Source organism: Microcaecilia unicolor, chromosome 2 (genome assembly GCF_901765095.1).
Source record: "Microcaecilia unicolor chromosome 2, aMicUni1.1, whole genome shotgun sequence".
Taxonomy (NCBI): domain Eukaryota; kingdom Metazoa; phylum Chordata; class Amphibia; order Gymnophiona; family Siphonopidae; genus Microcaecilia; species Microcaecilia unicolor.
The window spans coordinates 463,044,946-463,063,742 of record NC_044032.1 but is presented as its reverse complement, the minus strand read 5'-3'; the positions used below and the strand labels follow the sequence as shown (position 1 = coordinate 463,063,742).

The following is an 18,797-nucleotide window of genomic DNA, read 5'->3' as shown; positions in this document are numbered from 1 at the left end:
GGTTGTGGAGGTACCGACGCATCGGGGTTCCGGCACCTCGGTGCCGTCTCCTGGCTCCCGGCAGCTTCTGGCGCCGACACCCCTACCGACCCCACCGCCTTTCCCGGCAGCGGGCCTGGACGAGTGCCTCAGAGCCATCCTTCCGGGGATCCTGGAAGGGCTGATGCGCCAGGCTGTGCCGGCGCCGGGGGTGCTTGCGCCCTCGGTGCCGATGACTGTGGCGCCGGCGAGCTCTAGCCCGGCGCCGGGGCCGTCGACACCGCCGCCGCTTGCGGTGCCGGTCTCGACCGCCACGCAAGTGGAGTCCCCGTCGACGTCGATGGAGGGAGCTCCGTCCCCGCTGGCGCGGGAGTCCACCGCTCGACGACACCGAGACCCTGGTGCCTCGAAGTCGAGCCGGGCCCGGTTCAGGACTCAGCTACATGAGCTTATGTCCGACACCGAGGATGAGGACTCGTGGGGGGAAGAGGAGGACCCTAGATATTTCTCCTCAGAGGAGTCTACGGGCCTTCCCTCGGACCCCACGCCTTCACCGGAGAGGAAGCTCTCACCTCCTGAGAGTCTCTCCTTTGCCTCCTTTGTGCGGGATATGTCTATCAGCATTCCCTTTCCCGTGGTCTCTGTGGAAGAGCCGAGGGCCGAGATGCTCGAGGTCCTCGACTATCCATCACCACCTAGAGAGTCCTCCACGGTACCGCTGCACAATGTCCTCAAGGAGACACTGCTTCGGAACTGGGTGCGACCTTTAACTAACCCCACCATTCCCAAGAAAGCAGAGTCCCAGTACAGGATCCACTCTGACCCAGAGTTAATGCGGCCCCAATTGCCCCATGACTCGGCGGTCGTGGATTCTGCTCTCAAGAGGGCACGGAGTTCGAGGGATACCGCCTCGGCGCCCCCGGGGCGGGAGTCTCGCACTCTGGACTCATTTGGGAGGAAGGCCTACCAATCCTCCATGCTCGTGACCCGCATCCAATCATACTTGCTCTATATGAGCATTCACATGCGGACCTATGTGCAACAACTGGCGGACCTGGTCGAGAAGCTCCCGCCGGAGCAGTCCAGGCCTTATCAGGAGGTGGTCAGGCAGCTGAAGGCGTGCAGAAAGTTCCTGTCCAGGGGTATCTATGACACCTGTGACGTGGCATCTCGTGCTGCGGCCCAAGGTATAGTGATGCGCAGGCTCTCATGGCTGCGTGCCTCTGACCTGGACAACCGCACCCAGCAGAGACTGGCCGACGTCCCTTGCCGGGGGGATAACATTTTTGGTGAGAAGGTCGAGCAGATGGTGGACCAACTGCATCAGCGGGAAACCGCTCTCGACAAGCTCTCCCACCGGGCGCCTTCAGCATCCACCTCCACAGGTGGACGTTTTTCCCGGGCCCGGCAGGCTGCACCCTATTCTTTTGCGAAGCGTAGGTACAACCAGCCGGCCCGAAGGCCTCGTCAGGCACAGGGACAGCCCCAGCGCGCTCGTTCTCGTCAACAGCGTGCGCCTAAGCAGCCCCCGGTGCCTCCACAGCAGAAGCCGGGGACGGGCTTTTGACTGGATCCACGGGAACATAGCCGCCCTACAAGTGTCCGTACCGGACGATCTGCCGGTCGGAGGGAGGTTAAAATTTTTTCACCAAAGGTGGCCTCTCATAACCTCCGACCAGTGGGTTCTCCAAATAGTGCGGATACACCCTGAATTTGGCCTCCCTGCCTCCAAATTGTCCCCCGGGAGCTCAGTCTTTCAGCTCCCATCACAAGCAGGTACTTGCAGAGGAACTCTCCGCCCTTCTCAGCGCCAATGCGGTCGAGCCCGTACCACCCGGGCAGGAAGGGCAGGGATTCTATTCCAGGTACTTCCTTGTGGAAAAGAAAACAGGGGGGATGCGTCCCATCCTAGACCTGAGAGGCCTGAACAAATTCCTGGTCAAAGAAAAGTTCAGGATGCTTTCCTTGGGCACCCTTCTGCCAATGATTCAGAAAAACGATTGGCTATGTTCCCTGGATTTAAAGGACGCATATACTCACATCCCGATACTGCCAGCTCACAGACAGTATCTCAGATTCCGCCTGGGCGCACGGCACTTTCAGTATTGTGTGCTGCCCTTTGGGCTCGCCTCTGCCCCACGAGTGTTTACCAAGTGCCTCGTGGTGGTAGCGGCCTACCTACGCAAGCTGGGAGTGCACGTGTTCCCATATCTCGACGATTGGCTGGTCAAGAACACCTCGGAGGCAGGAGCCCTCCGGTCCATGCAGTGCACTATTCAACTTCTGGAGCTGCTGGGGTTTGTGATAAATTACCCAAAGTCCCATCTCCAGCCATCCCAGTCTCTGGAATTCATAGGAGCGCTGCTGAATACCCAGACGGCTCAGGCCTACCTTCCCGAAGCGCGGGCCACCAATCTCCTGGCCCTGGCTTCGCAGACCAGAGCGTCTCAGCAGGTCACAGCTCGGCAGATGTTGAGACTTCTGGGTCATATGGCCTCCACAGTTCATGTGACTCCCATGGCTCGTCTTCACATGAGATCTGCTCAATGGACCCTAGCTTCCCAGTGGTTCCAAGCCACCGGGAATCTAGAAGATGTCATCCGACTCTCCACCAGTTGCCGCACTTCACTGCTCTGGTGGACCATCCGGACCAATTTGACCCTGGGACGTCCATTCCAAATTCCGCAGCCCTCGAAAGTGCTGACGACGGATGCATCTCGCCTGGGGTGGGGAGCTCATGTCGATGGGCTTCACACCCAGGGTCTGTGGTCCCTCCAGGAAAAGGATCTACAGATCAACCTCCTGGAGCTCCGAGCGATCTGGAACGCACTGAAGGCTTTCAGAGATCGGCTGTCCTACCAAATTATCCAAATTTGGACAGACAATCAGGTTGCAATGTATTACGTCAACAAGCAGGGGGGCACCGGATCTCGCCCCCTGTGTCAGGAAGCCGTCGGGATGTGGCGTTGGGCGTGCCGGTTCGGCATGCTTCTCCAAGCCACGTACCTGGCAGGCGTAAACAACAGTCTGGCCGACAGACTGAGCAGAGTCATGCAACCGCACGAGTGGTCGCTCCATTCCAGAGTGGTACGCAAGATCTTCCGAGAGTGGGGCACCCCCTCGGTGGATCTTTTCGCCTCTCAGACCAACCACAAGCTGCCTCTGTTCTGTTCCAGACTTCAGACACACGGCAGGCTAGCGTCAGATGCCTTTCTCCTTCATTGGGGGACCGGCCTCCTGTATGCTTATCCTCCCATACCTTTGGTGGGGAAGACCTTACTGAAGCTCAAGCAGGACCGCGGCACCATGATTCTGATAGCGCCCTTTTGGCCCCGTCAGATCTGGTTCCCTCTTCTTCTGGAGTTGTCCTCAGAAGAACCGTGGAGATTGGAGTGTTTTCCGACTCTCATTTCGCAGAACGACGGAGCGTTGCTGCACCCCAACCTTCAATCCCTGGCTCTCACGGCCTGGATGTTGAGGGCGTAGACTTCGCTGCGTTGGGTCTGTCTGAGGGTGTCTCCCGGGTCTTGCTTGCCTCTAGGAAGGATTCCACTAAAAAGAGTTACTTTTTCAAGTGGAGGAGGTTTGTCGTTTGGTGTGAGAGCAAGGCCCTAGAACCTCGTTCTTGCCCTGCACAGAACCTGCTTGAATACCTTCTGCACTTATCAGAGTCTGGCCTCAAGACCAACTCAGTAAGGAATCACCTTAGTGCTATTAGTGCTTACCATTATCGTGTGGAAGGTAAAGCCATCTCTGGAGAGCCTTTAGTCGTTCGATTCATGAGAGGCTTGCTTTTGTCAAAGCCCCCTATCAAGCCTCCTACAGTGTCATGGGATCTCAACGTCGTCCTCACCCAGCTGATGAAACCTCCTTTTGAGCCACTGAATTCCTGCCATCTGAAGTACTTGACCTGGAAGGTCATTTTCTTGGTGGCAGTTACTTCAGCTCGTAGGGTCAGTGAGCTTCAAGCCCTGGTAGCTCATGCTCCGTATACCAAATTTCATCACAACAGAGTAGTGCTCCGCACCCACCCAAAGTTCCTGCCGAAGGTGGTGTCGGAGTTCCATCTTAACCAGTCAATTGTCTTGCCAACATTCTTCCCCAGGCCGCATACCCGCCCTGCTGAACGTCAGTTGCACACATTGGACTGCAAGAGAGCATTGGCCTTCTACTTGGAGCGGACACAGCCCCACAGACTGTCCGCCCAATTGTTTGTTTCTTTCGACCCTAACAGGCTAGGGGTCGCTGTCGGGAAACGCACCATCTCCAATTGGCTAGCAGATTGCATTTCCTTCACTTACGCCCAGGCTGGGCTGGCTCTTGAGGGTCATGTCACGGCTCATAGTGTCAGAGCCATGGCAGCGTCAGTGGCCCACTTGAAGTCAGCCACTATTGAAGAGATTTGCAAGGCTGCGACGTGGTCATCTGTCCACACATTCACATCACATTACTGCCTCCAGCAGGATACCCGACGCGACAGTCGGTTCGGGCAGTCGGTGCTGCAGAATCTGTTTGGGGTGTAAATCCAACTCCACCCTCCAGGACCCGAATTTATTCTGGTCAGGCTGCACTCTCAGTTAGTTGTTCTTCGTAGGTCAATTTCTGTTATGCCCTCGCCGTTGCGAGGTTCAATTGACCTGGGTTCTTGTTTTGAGTGAGCCTGAGAGCTAGGGATACCCCAGTCGTGAGAACAAGCAGCCTGCTTGTCCTCGGAGAAAGTGAATGATACATACCTGTAGCAGGTGTTCTCCGAGGACAGCAGGCTGATTGTTCTCACCTACCCTCCCTCCTCCCCTTTGGAGTTGTGTGTTTCATCTTTTGCTAGTCATTCAACTGACGGGAGCGGTCGCGCACGGGCGGGAAGACGGCCGCGCATGCGCGGTGGGCGTGCCCTGCGTGCCGACCGTCCCGCGAAGCTTTTTTCCGGTTGGTGGGGGCTGCCGCGGACGTCACCCAGTCGTGAGAACAATCAGCCTGCTGTCCTCGGAGAACACCTGCTACAGGTATGTATCATTCACTTTACTGAGACACTTCATAATTTATTTAAGCTAATTGTGTTCAAATTATAATTGTGAAAAACTTGTGGCAAATTGGGGAGGGGGGGTGGCATTCCACCTCACATCTGCGCCTGTATTTTTGCTCCCAAATATGAGCCTCACTAAAACTTCTTAAATCTAAAATTTTCACGAGGCTCATAATACTTGGGCAAAGAAGACAGCTGTTTCATTGCCCAATACTTCATTGTGTGCAGAAAGCCAAATATACTCAAATTATATGCTCGGAAAGCTTGAACAGCAAATTGAACAAAGACATTTACTTTTAAAACATACATATCACATACTGCACAATAAATGTGTGGAAAGCTTGTGCACAAGGTGATTTAAATGTCAAAACCACAGCAGTTCATCACCAGCAGGCATTTACATAACACACATCACAGGTTGGGTAGGAAGAGAGTTAGCATCTTGGATACTCGAGTACATAAAACAGGAAAGAGAATCAAGGTTGTGTGGCTTCAGTATGTGTTTAGCAATGGCTCTCACTTACGCATTAAAGAACAGGTGCTAGTATGTGCTTGCACTTCTGGTTTCTTTTGGACATGCGCACAAAGAAGCCATGATTACTGGCACGCTCCCCCCCATTTGCTGCAAGTTTTATAAGCTTATAATTTGAATGCATTCAGGTTGGATAATATAATGAAATGTCTTGTGATCAAAGATCTGCAGTGGTGAGGTGTCACGTGATGAAGTGGCAATTTAAAGTGATGAAAACACTATTCTTCACCTAAATATGAGCCTTGTGAAAATGTTAGTGTAAAAAGTTTTAGCTTGGCTCATATTTAGGTGCAAAACAACAAGCACAGATGTTTTTGCATATCCCCCTTATTTGTCATAAGTTTTCCATACATATAATTTGAATACATTTAGCTTGAATATGTGATGAAGTGCCACTAGATGACCTGGGTTAGTGATGATGTGTCCATACACCATTTCAAGCATCCACAATTAAGTATGGCAATTGAGATGGGTGTATTCAAAAGTGGATTTTTTTTCCAGTAATCCAGTTTATCTGCAGAGTTGATAGATTTAAGAAACATGGTGGTATATTTAAGGTTTGTGGAAATTACTAGTATTTTCTGAATAGTTTTTCAAATCTTTTTGCCAGTGTATTTCCCATAATTAAAAATATAAAGGTTATCTAGGTCAAATTTACATAAGTAGCTTAGTAAAAATTGATTGCTATAATGAAGTTTTCTTTGGTCTCAGGCACAGTTATAGATCTAATTTCACTTCTGCATGGTCTTTGGTAGATACAATAATATATGGTTTATATAATATATTTGCAGAAATGTGGATTTGTTTTGCAAATTTGGTTAATTTTCCCATAATCTTATATTACCTTTCCCTATTATAGCTGTAAACTGTTCTGGCTATCGTACCTGTGGTCAATGCTTTGAACAGCCTGGTTGTGGGTGGTGCACAGATCCGAGCAACACAGGCAAAGGACAGTGCATGGAGGGCTCATACAGAGGCCCAGTAAAGATAAGAACCACTTCACCAGCTGTAACAAACCCAGAACCTATACTTAATGTCACCATATGCCCTGTGGAACATAACTATAATTGGTCATTTATCCAGTGTCCAGGTAATGTAATAAAGGCTAGATAGAAAACGTCAATAAGTAACTATGCAAATAATTGTGATATTAATAAAAGCATTTTGCATTAAAGATTTATCCTAGTAAATAAGATCCAATTTTGTGCCTGAATGTCTATTCTTTTGAACTTACTTTGTGCTCCTGATCCCCTGATCTTCTTTTTACCTTGGTCTTAACTTTTATTCCCAAGCGTTTACCTTACACCTTAGATTTCTGCAAACTTTAATGTCACCCTTTAATTACTATATTTGTGTGTCACTGGCCATAGTTCTTTGCTTGTGGTTTAGTAAAAATATCCATGTAGCAGCATTTCTTGAAAATGGCATTAGGACGAACAGTCTTAATAAAGGAAATTTATTTTTCCTAATGTCCTGCAGTCTGTTAATATTTTCTAACTAGTTCTATCTTTAGTATTCTTTTTAGAAGCATAAAGCATAGTAACCCACAAGGAAGCTGCTTAAATTACAAATTTTGTAACTCGTTTGTAAAATATAATACGTCTGAGTATCATTGAGAGGATTTTGTTTTTAATGGATCTTAGGGACTAATTCTTACCTGATCATTTTCTTTCCTTTAGTCCTAAGAGATCAGTCCAGACTCCTGGGTTATACCCACTGACCAGGGGGATGGAGACAGAGAAAAAGTTGTCCTCTGTGATGCATCCCACAAGAGAACCGTGCACACACATTTCCTCGGTATTTTGATTGACAACGTAATGGAGGTTATAGAAATAGAAAAAGCAAATAGCCCATATGCAAATCAAGGCTCACACACAGCAAGCAACAAGCGGCCTTGATTGGGAATAATTCAACAATGACTAAAATAGGACTTTATGCAAGACTGACTTGAGTTGGCATCCCAGTGTTGCTGGAAGCAGGAACTGCTGTTGAAAGCACAACAGGTTCAAACCAAGGAAGAATAAGAGATCAATTCTGTGACCAGAAGAGGTCAAAATACCACACCGGCAAGAAATGTGGTTTATGTAATCCAGTCCCAGCAGTTTGGAACTAAAGTATGGCCACAGTCCAGATTTGCAGAAGGTAATGTAGACGATTCAAAAAGAAATAAAACAGTTCGTTAATAAAAGGATGAGAAACTAACAGTAGGTGGAGCTAGCAAGGGAGGGAGTCTGGACTGATCTGTTAGGACTAAAGGAAAGAAAATTACCAGGTAACTCACAATTTCTTCTTTCTTTGCGTAACTAACAGATCAGTCCAAACTTCTAAGATGTAGAAATACAGTCCCAAAATAGAGTGGGACAAAAAGATCCCAGGTCACGTGGCCTAAACCTAGGCTTAGAGAACCTGAAGAATTGAAAAGGAGAGCCCAAAAAAGTAGCTCACATTGAAAACTGCAAGGTATGTGACTAAGACCACCTACAGAGAAGGCTGGAACTGATACTTGCCCACAACTAATTCCAAAAGAGAATGCAGACAAAAAAAAATGACAGTCGACTCCCCCAAACTGTGTGATAAAAAAGAAAGTCAGACTGAAGAACTTAACAGGAAAGCATAGAGGTATCTGTAAACCAGCAGTTTCAAGCATCAGAGATTAGGTGCAATGATGTGACCCTAGGGCGCTGTAGAGAAATAAATATGCCACATGCTCTGTTCAAGAAGAAGAAAAAGAGGCTTGCCTACTAAAGGGTATGCACTTACACAGGACACAAGAGAACAGAAGTTAGGGGAGCACAGATGAATAGGAAGGAGAAGAGCTTCACTGCCCATTAAGGGACAGAAAAGAGACGTATATGGGAGCTGGTATCCCAAAAAACAAGTGAACAGGGTAGCATGCTTCAGACTTCCAACGAAGGACAAAAACAGAATAAGAGGCTGGGAAGACTTACGTATATTCTACGAAGCAGAACATGATGCTGAGCTCAGAAGGTTTGGGCAGGAATTGCTGCAAGAGATGTTGGCAACAAAAAATAAACCACCAAATTCCTGACAAGGAGCTTAAAGTTAGAAATATTGAGTTGTTACAACAAGGTAAAAACTGCCAAGGACTTTGAACTTGGCAATCTCTGAGACAGTGGCTTGTTTCCCAGCAGGGTCCAGTCAGGAATAATGATGTGGGAGGAATCAGGGGCTTGATAAAGGAAGCATACACAGACACCTTGTGAAAGCACTAACAGCACAAAATTCCCCATAGCAGGTAAACAACACAGAACAAATTCACTAACCTGTCTCAGTAGATGCTGACCTCTGAAGAAGGTTTATGCAGTTCAGGAGAGGAAAGGGGTAGAGATGGGGGAATCTCATTACCTTTGAGAGATCTCAGTTCTAGAACACTTTTTCTATTTCAAGTCTCTTCTTTGGTAAATATTTTGGTAAATAGGAGCTATAAGCCAAGAAAAGCACCTCCGGCTCAACTGCAACACAGGAATTCCAGTGGGACAGGAGAAGAAGCCCAAAGGGGCAGGGCACTCCCAACTCAACTGAGACCAGTAATTACTGGCTAAAGAGAATTATCCAAATGGCACTACCAAGGCTTCCAGAACTGATAAAGCACTCTGGCACAATAAGAAAACCTCGAGAAACCCCTTCGCATATAGAAAAGTCAATCAGGGATTGAACTTCCTCATCATCAGCCAAAAAGCTCCATGTAAATATCTTTAAATTGGCTAAACGATATTCAAACAAACTTAGCTAAATGAAAAGTCGGTCTCTGTGCTTCTTGGTTGATTTTAACTGATCAACGGTGGCCAGCGTTTCGAATTCGCGTTCTGCTTCAGGATCACTGGACAAATATACAAAAGAACAAATAGAAATGAGACAATATAGTCTTGTCTCCTGATCATTTCTATTTGTTCTCTTGTAGATTTCTCGAGTGATCCTGAAGCAGAATGCAAATTCGAAACGCTGGCCGCCGATGATCACAGTTAAAATCAACAAAGAAGCACAGAGACCGACTTTTCATTGAGCTAAGTTTGTTGGAATATCGTTTAGCTAATTTTTTTTATTATGTTTAATCTTTATTAATTATATGTATTATATACACACAGAGAGATAATATAGCAATTTGTAATAAGCACACAAAAAGAGCTCTTATCATAAATAAAAATATATGTTGAAATATAAATTACACCATCGACCATATATAAATCTGAAATTATTGATCCAAAAAAGGAAAACAAATTTATATATCAGAAAAAATGAAAATTCAGGGATAAGCTCGTGACCCCTTCTCTTTTCCCAATTATCTTAAACAGTGTGCATTCTGTGACTCAAACCACTACATTTACAGTCATTCCTTCTTTCGAAATCAAAACTCTTCTAGTTGCTTAGATTCGAAAAATTGATAATTCTTTGATTGAAATCATTTAGCCAATTTAAAGATATTTACATAGAGGTTTTTGGCCGATGATGAGGAAGTTGAACCCCCAATTGACTTTTCTATATGCCAAGGGGTTTCTCGAGGCCTTTTCCTCTTAAAGAGTACTTACCTAAAGTAATACTGTTTGAGAACCTAAACAAATTTTGACTTTCATCCGACTGATCTAGGTATCTCACCCCTATTTGTATTGTTTAGTTGTGTTCTATACAATAAGAAAACCTCCATAGAGTGCATGGTCCAATGAACGCTTGTTAAAAACCAAGTCAGGAGCTGCACGGTTATTCCTGCTTCAGAGACAGAAAAATACTGAGGAACTGTGTGCACATAGTTCTTTTGTGAGATGCATTACAGATGACTGCTTTTCCTCTGTCTCTATGTGCTGTTTAATGGATATAACCCAGGAGTCTGGACTGATCTGTTAGTGACGCAAAGGAAACTTGTTATTTTCTGTAATTTGTCATGAAATGTAATGCATACTTGAAAAAGTTGCTTAATTTTTAAAAAATAACGTTTCTTATCAAGATTATTCTTTTCTTCAGCATGCCAGTGCAATGGCCATAGTAAATGCATCAATGAAAGCATCTGTGAAAAGTGTGAGAATCTGACAACGGGCAAAAACTGTGACACATGCATCTCTGGTTACTATGGAGATCCCACCAATGGGGGAACATGCCAGTGTAAGTGAAACAGTCATTCTAAGACAGTGTTTCCCAATTTGGTCCTGGAGTGTACCCCGTTGCCAGTCAGGTTGTCAGGATATCCACAATTAATATGCATTATGGATATCCTGAAAATCTGACTGGCAAAGGGGAATTCCAGGACCGACTTGGGAAACACTGTTTTAAGATATGCTTTTCTTTGAAAGACTGAGTGTTAGGTAGCCATGATAGGAAAATTATGCAAGGTGATAAGTATTGTGTTCGTAACCTAAGGGAGTACTTAATACCCTACAGTAGTAGCATGTTAAAGCTTAAAACATCCATTCCGTAGTGTTAAATGGTTGATTTGTTTGCAGAGGAAATTCTTTAAATCTACAAGTGCAAATGTTAATAAGGTATTTAATTTATCCACAGTTTGTGCACATCATTTGATTTATCCACTCATACTGGATAAATTAAATGGTGTGGATACTATAATTTCTCATCTTCAGACGTGGCTGGGACCATTTGATCAGCTGTTTGTGTAGCCTGCTAGTTCTTAAGCCATTAAAAATAGTTTAGTAATTTGTAGACATTTAGAATATAGAGAATATGGTTAGGACAGTGTTTCTCAGTCTTTGTGCGCGGCACCTTGGTGCATCTCGACAAAACTCACACTCACTAGGGTGCTGCGGGGGGGGGGGGGGGGACGACATGTTAATTGCCTACGCACACCACTGTGATGGTTCTTGCCTGTTTTGGCATGTAGTCTCTAGCAGGGGAAGCAGCTGTTTCGTGAGAGCTGACACCTCTTGGGGCAGTGAATCTCAGTTCTTCCACTACTGGGGGATGTGGAGCGTTTAAAGGCCACAAACAGAGCAGCTGCGGCTTCACACCTGGGGAAGGCATGAGGAGGGGTGGAGCAAGGAGTTAAGGGCCTGGATCAGGCTAAAGGGCCAGACACAGAGGAGGAGATTTGACTTTCAGTGGAGCTGTGGGAGGAGTAAGATGCTTTGTCTTCGTCATGGTATCTTTGCCTGTCGGTGATTCCAGCTCAGGCAGCAAGGAGCCATAAAGTGTGTAGGACTCCATTCCACCGGGGAGGAGGGAGACATATGGCTTAGGAATGCTATGAAACTTTAAGGGGCGCTCTGAACTAAAAACTTTTGGGAACCTCTGGGATAGTGTAAAGAATGAGTTCCCTGAACTTTTTGGTTTATCCATCTTTTTTGTTTCTAGAGGCTTTAATGCGGAGATACTTTGTTTTGCTTTTAGATAATACAAATAAAATTGTGATGCTTAAAACTCAAGGGGAAAGAAAAGGAAGGTAGTGGTGGGGTGATAGGTGGAGAATCATTTGGTTTGACAGCTTTTCTGGAGACATTTGCAGGATGTTATAGCTTCTTGGGCCATTGGCTACCTTCCCTTTTGAGCAAAATAAAATTGGAGTACTTAAATCTTATTATAGGAAAAAGGGCATAGCTTATTGTGTTCATACTATTCAATTGTTTGTGTATATGGCAAAAAAAACACTCAATTATGGAGGAAGAAATTTCTTCAGTTGAAAAACCTTGTTCTTGCAGTGATTTTTTTTTTTTTAGATTACCCCTGCAGTTGCTTGGTTTATTACTGTGATGTGAAATATGTTACTTGATCCTGCTCAAGTTCCTGGATAGGATTTTTTTTTTTGGGGGGGGGGGGGGGGGATGGGAGGCATTTATTTGCAGTATTGTTGTGGATGGTTATCCTTCTTTTACTATTGTGGATTAAGTGCTGTTTTTGTCTCCATTAACGTGGACTCTGTATTTCTTGCTCTTGTCTTTTGGATATTGTCAGAAGAATCAAATAAAAAAGAAATGGGTAGTAGTTATAAAAATGGGTTAGGAGACCACGTGATGGGCTGAAGAGATCGGACATGTGCCTGATCTTCTGTGGGATTCACATCTCTTTTTAAAACAGTCCTTGCAGGAGGAAATAGCATAAAATCCATCAGTATTTCATCTTAGACTTACCAGTATATGGACAACTTCATCACCTGGGTATATCCAGCAATGACCCCCCCCCCCCCCCCCCAAAAGAAAGGACACTGACAAGGTGTGAGGCAGTACTGACAGTAAAATGGCACTGACCTTAAATACTACTACTGAGGTTTTCACTGTGATGCAACTCTCTCACTTTACAGATGTGATTGAACGTGCTTTAGAGCCAAAGCTCAAGACAGCTGTCGGGGCAACTCGCCAGTGTTGAGGCATTACTTGCATACACCACTCGTCATACAGGAGACCTTGAACAAGTCAATTCACCATGTGTCTGGAGTAGAGGATGCGGGATCTTCCACAACTGCACAGATGGCAGCACTCCAGAAACGGGTCAGAGAACAAGCATGCAAACTAGATGAGCTAGAAAATCGGTCCCGGAGAAATAATCTCAGGATAATTGGCATCCTGGAAACGGTGCCGGACCTGGCTTTACCTACTCTCTTAGAATTTATATATTTATTTATTGCATTTCTATCCCACATTTTCCCACCTATTTGCAGGCTCAATGTGGCTTACATTGTTCCGTCATGGCGATCGCCATTTCCGGAGTGAGAGATACAGGTGGTATTACATTAAAGATCATGATTGACATAGTAGATTAAGCAGTCAACTGTGAAGAGTTCATATTTGGAGTTGAAGATAGGGTGGTATTACGTTAGAGTTCATTCGTGGTAGGATAGACCATGGTAGTCGAGTAAAGAGAGTTTGGTTTTATCTAGTCCAGGCTTGAGTTTGGTTGCCTTGTAGTTAGGATGTATCATTGTAGTATGCCTTTTTGAACAGGCTGGTCTTCAGTGATCTCCGAAAGTTAGTTAAATCGCAGATTTTTCTCACGGCGAGTGGTAATGCATTCCATAGCTACGTGCTTAAGTAGGAGAGGTTGTTGTTGGAGTTTGCCCTAACAGATAGTGCAGACCCCCTTTGCCTGGAGCGAGCACACAGAGTGGGTCGTAGACAAGATGGCAGCAACAGACCACATGTAGTGCTAATTAAAATGCACAATTATATGTTTAGAGTTGAGATCCTAAGAAGCTTCAAGCAAAAAAGACACACTTTGAAATATGAAGATGCCCCAGTAAAAATTTTCCTTGATTACTGTTACAAGAATGCCATCAACAGTTTTCATCTATTTGCTTTGCTCTTCTTGAGGCACAAGTTCGCTTCATGCTTATATATCCTGGTGCTCTTAAAAAGTTTTCACCAGGGTGCCTGGTACACTTGAGACCTCCTGAGCGGTGTAAGGCTTTTTCCAGGGCATAAAGAGCACAAATCAGTCTACTACTTGAACTACCCTGTGTCTTGTTAAATTTAAGCTTTACAAGTTGTCTAATTGCATTATAAGAATTGCTGCTTGTATTTTTTTCTTGGCCTTATGGTTGTTTTCAGATTAAGCAGCTTTACTATACACTGTTTCCTTTGCAGGATTTGAGTATCTGGGACTAATAACTTTTGGTGTGTTGGGGGGGCAGGATACCCTACATCATCAGTGGCCTTTCATGTGGCCACTTTGATGTGGTGAAGAATATATGGGGTTATCGGGGGGGGGAGGGTTGAGTGGAACTAGGGATGAAAAGGGGTTGGGAAGAAAGGAATTGGGTGGGAAGGCGGGAGAATTCTAAGACCTATGCACTGGTTTACAGAGGTGACTTGCTCTGTGATAACATGTTTTTTATGTTGTTTTGGGTCTTTTCTTGGGTGACATGAATATTTGGTGTTCGCTACTTGCACTGTATATGTTTATAGATATTGCAGTATATGATGGCATGAATGTCCTGACTACTTGGTTAGACTCGGATGAGGCTGGGTGACTGGGTCTCGTTTATTTATACATTCTTGTATCCCACTGTTCTCCAAAAACAAGTTTCAGTTCAAAGTGGCTTACAGTTTACAGTAAAAGTACAGTAAATTAAATTATTGTGACAGAACCTCTATATAAAAGCCTTTTGCTGTTTTTGATCCCTAAATAGCATATCTGCCCACTTTATCACTTGGAATGTGGATGGGATTACCTCTCCCATTAAACGTAGTAACGTTTTGTCTGTTTTAAAGCGTCACGGTGTGTCCTGTTTACAAGAGACTCTCCGAACAGGAACATCTTAAGCTGAAGCACACCTGGGTTGGTGATGTCTTTACTGCCTCTTCAGAAGGAAGGAGAGAGGGGGTGTATAGATTCTTATTAGAAAGGGCCTACCCTACAGGGCAGAACTTCTCTCTAGAGACCCTGGTGGTAATTATGTTGTGATCCACTTGTGGCTTCATAGAGGTATATAAAATACTGAGTGGAGTGGAATGGATAGATATGAATCGCTTGTCTACTCTTTCCAAAAATACTAGGATTAGGGGGCATGCAATGAAGCTACAAAGTAGTAAATTTAAAACAAATCAGAGAAAATATTTCTTCACTCAACGTGTAATTAAACTCTGGAATTCATTGCCAGATTGTGGTGAAAGCAGTTAGCAGGGTTTAAAGAAGGTTTGGATGGCTTCCTAAAAGAAAAGTCCATAAGTCATTATCAAAATGGACTTGAGAAAATCCACTGCCTATTTCAGCAGCATAATATGTATTGTACTGTTTTGGGATCTTGCCAGGTACTTGTAACCTCAATTGGCCACTGTTGTAAACAGGATACTGGGCTTGATGGACCTTCGGTCTGTCCCAGTATGGCAACACTCGTTGCCATACTCGTTTTGGTATTATATGACCCCACTAAAGTTGATCTTGCGTTTTATAATTCCTTGGTACAACTTTATTTACTTTACCAGTCACTACAACACATAGCGTTAGGTGATTATAATTTAGTACAGGATCCATCTATAGATTGTTCCGTTCCACACATCAAGGGGGAGCTCATGCCAAAGTTCTTCCTTCCTTTATGCATTCTCACAGTTTATTTGATGCGTGGCGCTTGCTGCATCCTGGTGAAAAAGATTTCACACATTTATAAAGGGCTCATGGTACCCTTTCATGACTGGATTATATACTTGTCAACCATTCTTTGTTTCCCTCTTTGCTCTCTGCTGCTCTTGGACTAGAGGAAGTTTCAGACCATGTGATTGTATGTATGGATGTTGAAGCCCTACATACCAATATGTACTGCCTTGGGTTGGCGATTTCCCTTCGTATCTATTTCATGATTCAGAGTTTCAGAAATACTTGCATGATAACTGGGAAGCTTATGTATACCATAATGTGGTTCATTTTGACCAACCATCTCTCTTTTGACTGGCATCCAAGGCAGTGCTACATGGGTACATTATAGTCTATGTGCCAGGGGCGTAGCTACGGGTGGGCCTGGATGGGCCCAGACCCATCCAATTTAGCCTCAGGCCCGCCCACCCACCCAGAGTCCGAGTCCATCCCCGTCCCTCCTTATCTTCGAATCCTCGCCCGCAGCGATGAACTGGCGGGCGGCGCCGATCTCCAGTAGTAAAAGCAGCAAGCCGGCAGGTTTGAGTCCGTCCTTCGCTTCCCTGCCTTCTCTGCGTCCCGCCCGCCTGAAAGGAAATGACATCACAGGAAGGCGGGACGCAGAGAAGACAGGGAAGCGAAGAACGGACTCAAACCTGCCGGCTTGCTGCTTTTACTACTGGAGAGCGGCGCACTGGCGCCCCGCCCGCCAGTTCGCCGCTGCAACCTCAGGAGTGGAGTGCAAGTGAGCCAGCCCACTGTAAGGAAGCCATTTGGTAAATTTCTGTTTCCACTCCCCCGCGCAACCATCGCATCGCCGTTCATTCAAAACACAGCAAGCAAACCTGTGAGCTGCTGCATCCACATTGTCGTTCTTTGCCAAGAGATGAGAGATGCTGCGAAGGGGGAGAGAAGGAGGGTGGAAAGAAACAGGATGGGTGGGGGAAATTCTGGCCACACTGCATCACAGGAGAGGGGGGCAAGACGAAAGAGAGAAGTGACAGGAAGATGCTGGGAGGGGGTGAAGGGTGGGGAGAAGAGAGGGAGCAGATGCTGGGCTAGAAGGGTGGAGGGAGAGAGACATTGGGAAATGTGGAACCATGTGGGAGAGGCCAAGGGGGTGGCAAGCAAATGAACGCAAGGAGGATGGTGATTACAGGGGAAAGAAATATGGTAAGGGGGAATAGATTGAAGATGGAAGGGAATGGATGGCTGGGGAAGTAGAAAGATGGGGACTAGGAGAACTAGTGGGTGAAAAGGAATCTGACAGGTATCTGAAAAGTAAAACAAAGGAAAAGGGGTTAGACAGGATAAAATTTGGGTGGACAGAGCAGAAAAGAAAAAAAAAGAGGAAAGAGCTAAAATGGAAAGTTCAATATGTCAGAGGCAAGTGAAGTGAGGGAATGGAACAAGAGAGGAAAAAAAGACAAATGGACAGCAGCTGCTTGAAGGAGCAATAGCAGAAAGATTGGAAAGTTCAAAAGAGAAACTGGATCAACATGATGGAAAAAGAAAATGACCAGACAACAAAGGTAGGAAAGGCATTTTATTTTGAATCTGAACTGAAATGTGCATAGCAGATGTCACTTTCCTCATGAGCTAAAGTGTTTCCGTTTCTATTTTGAGTTGGGAGGTGCTGGGGCAGAGGTGGAGAATAGGGGGAGGAAGGGGCGGGGCAGAGAAAATGTTGTGCCCACCCATTTCGGGCTCAGGCCCGCCCAAAATTGGCTGTCTGGCTACGCCACTGCTATGTGCATGTGAGGGCTGAACGGCTTGCCACCAAGTGTGTTGCTGTTAGAAACTTATCTGAAAAAGGCTAAGCAAGTATTTATCTGTAATCCTTGTAAGACGACACAAGACCAGCTTTACTCTATATGGGTAACCTTGAACTCCCTTTTACATGAAAAAGCTACCTGGTCCTCCCTATAGTTTTGGCGACCAATCAGGTTGCTTTCTTGCTCTGGTGGTCAAAGTGTGGGGTGGCTCTCGAACAGTGGTCGTGCTGCAAAATCCTTGAGGAACAGTGTGTAACAAAATTGAAGATAGCCCTCGTTTATACTAGTTACTTTGCTCCCTCCCCCCCCCCCCCCCCCCCCCCCGATTCCACCACACTGATTTTGTCAAGTGAGGGGACTGATCTCCCTCGATTGGCAGAACAAGAATATCAACATATTACCAATCCTCTTACTGTTAAGGAGTTGTAGAGGGCCATTAAATCTTTAAAGTTATACTTGGCCCCAGGCCCAGATGGGTTTACTGGAGAGTTTTATAAACCACTTCAGTTCCTGGGTTATCTCTTGGTGTATTTCATGGATGTGGTAGATAGGGGTGAATTTCCACAACATAAAAACTGGGCACTTGCGTCTTTAATTCCGAAACCTGGTCATCCAGCAGATATGGTGGATTCCTATCGTTCGATTTCACTTATTAACATAGACAATAAAATTTTGGCAGGGATCCTTCCTCTTTTAGTGGGGAAGGACCAGGTAGGTTTTGTTCGACAACGACATTCCACCTGTAATGTGCGTCATTTTCTAGGGTCTTTAGCATACTGTCAACGTAATGGATTTCTGCCTTTGGTGATTAGTTTGTATGCCGAGAAGGCCTTTGACAAAGTGGTTTGGTGTTACTTTTTTCGTGTTCAGTGTTATATGGGCTTTGAAGGTTGGTTTTACCAAGCCTTGCACTATAGAACCATTGTTGCAGACTGAAATCAGTAGAAAGAATTTCAGAAGGCCAAATTTTAGATTGTCACATTTGCTTTTGCTGATGACCTTTTGGTGGCTCTGATTGACCCTTGGGAGTCCCTGCCTATACTTCTGCTTACAATTCAACACTTTGGTAGCTTTTCTGGTTTTACTTGAAATCTACATAAGTCACAGGCTCTCCCAGTATTGACAGACACCCGATTGAAGTGGGTGGATGGATGAGTCTTTGAAATATCTAGGAGTGTATATCCCCCCTTACTTGTCTCACTTGTGTGCTAGTAATGTGACAAACTACTTGATGATACTCGGGCAAAGCTGCAAGTTTAGTGTGCATTCCCTTTATCTTTGATCGGAAGGATTTCTTTATACAACATGCACTTTATTCTGCACTGGCTCTACGTGTTTCAATTATTGCCCTTATACTTGAAAGTCTCAGATGAGAGACAACTAAATCACTGCTTGCAACAATTTCTCTGGCAGGGCAAGAGGGCGAGACTCCCAGTGTCCATTTTACACATACCAGTTTAGTATG

The 18,797-nt window shown here is 45.4% G+C and overlaps 1 protein-coding gene across 1 annotated transcript in view; it reads left to right on the top strand.

Annotated features, from left to right (window-relative positions):
• The window catches only part of ATRN (attractin), a 626,429-nt gene that overhangs the window by 375,346 nt on the left and 232,286 nt on the right, over nt 1-18,797 (top strand). The window contains 2 exon segments of the mRNA XM_030190990.1: nt 6,394-6,624; nt 10,512-10,649. Of these exon segments, the coding sequence (XP_030046850.1) occupies nt 6,394-6,624; nt 10,512-10,649 (369 nt within the window).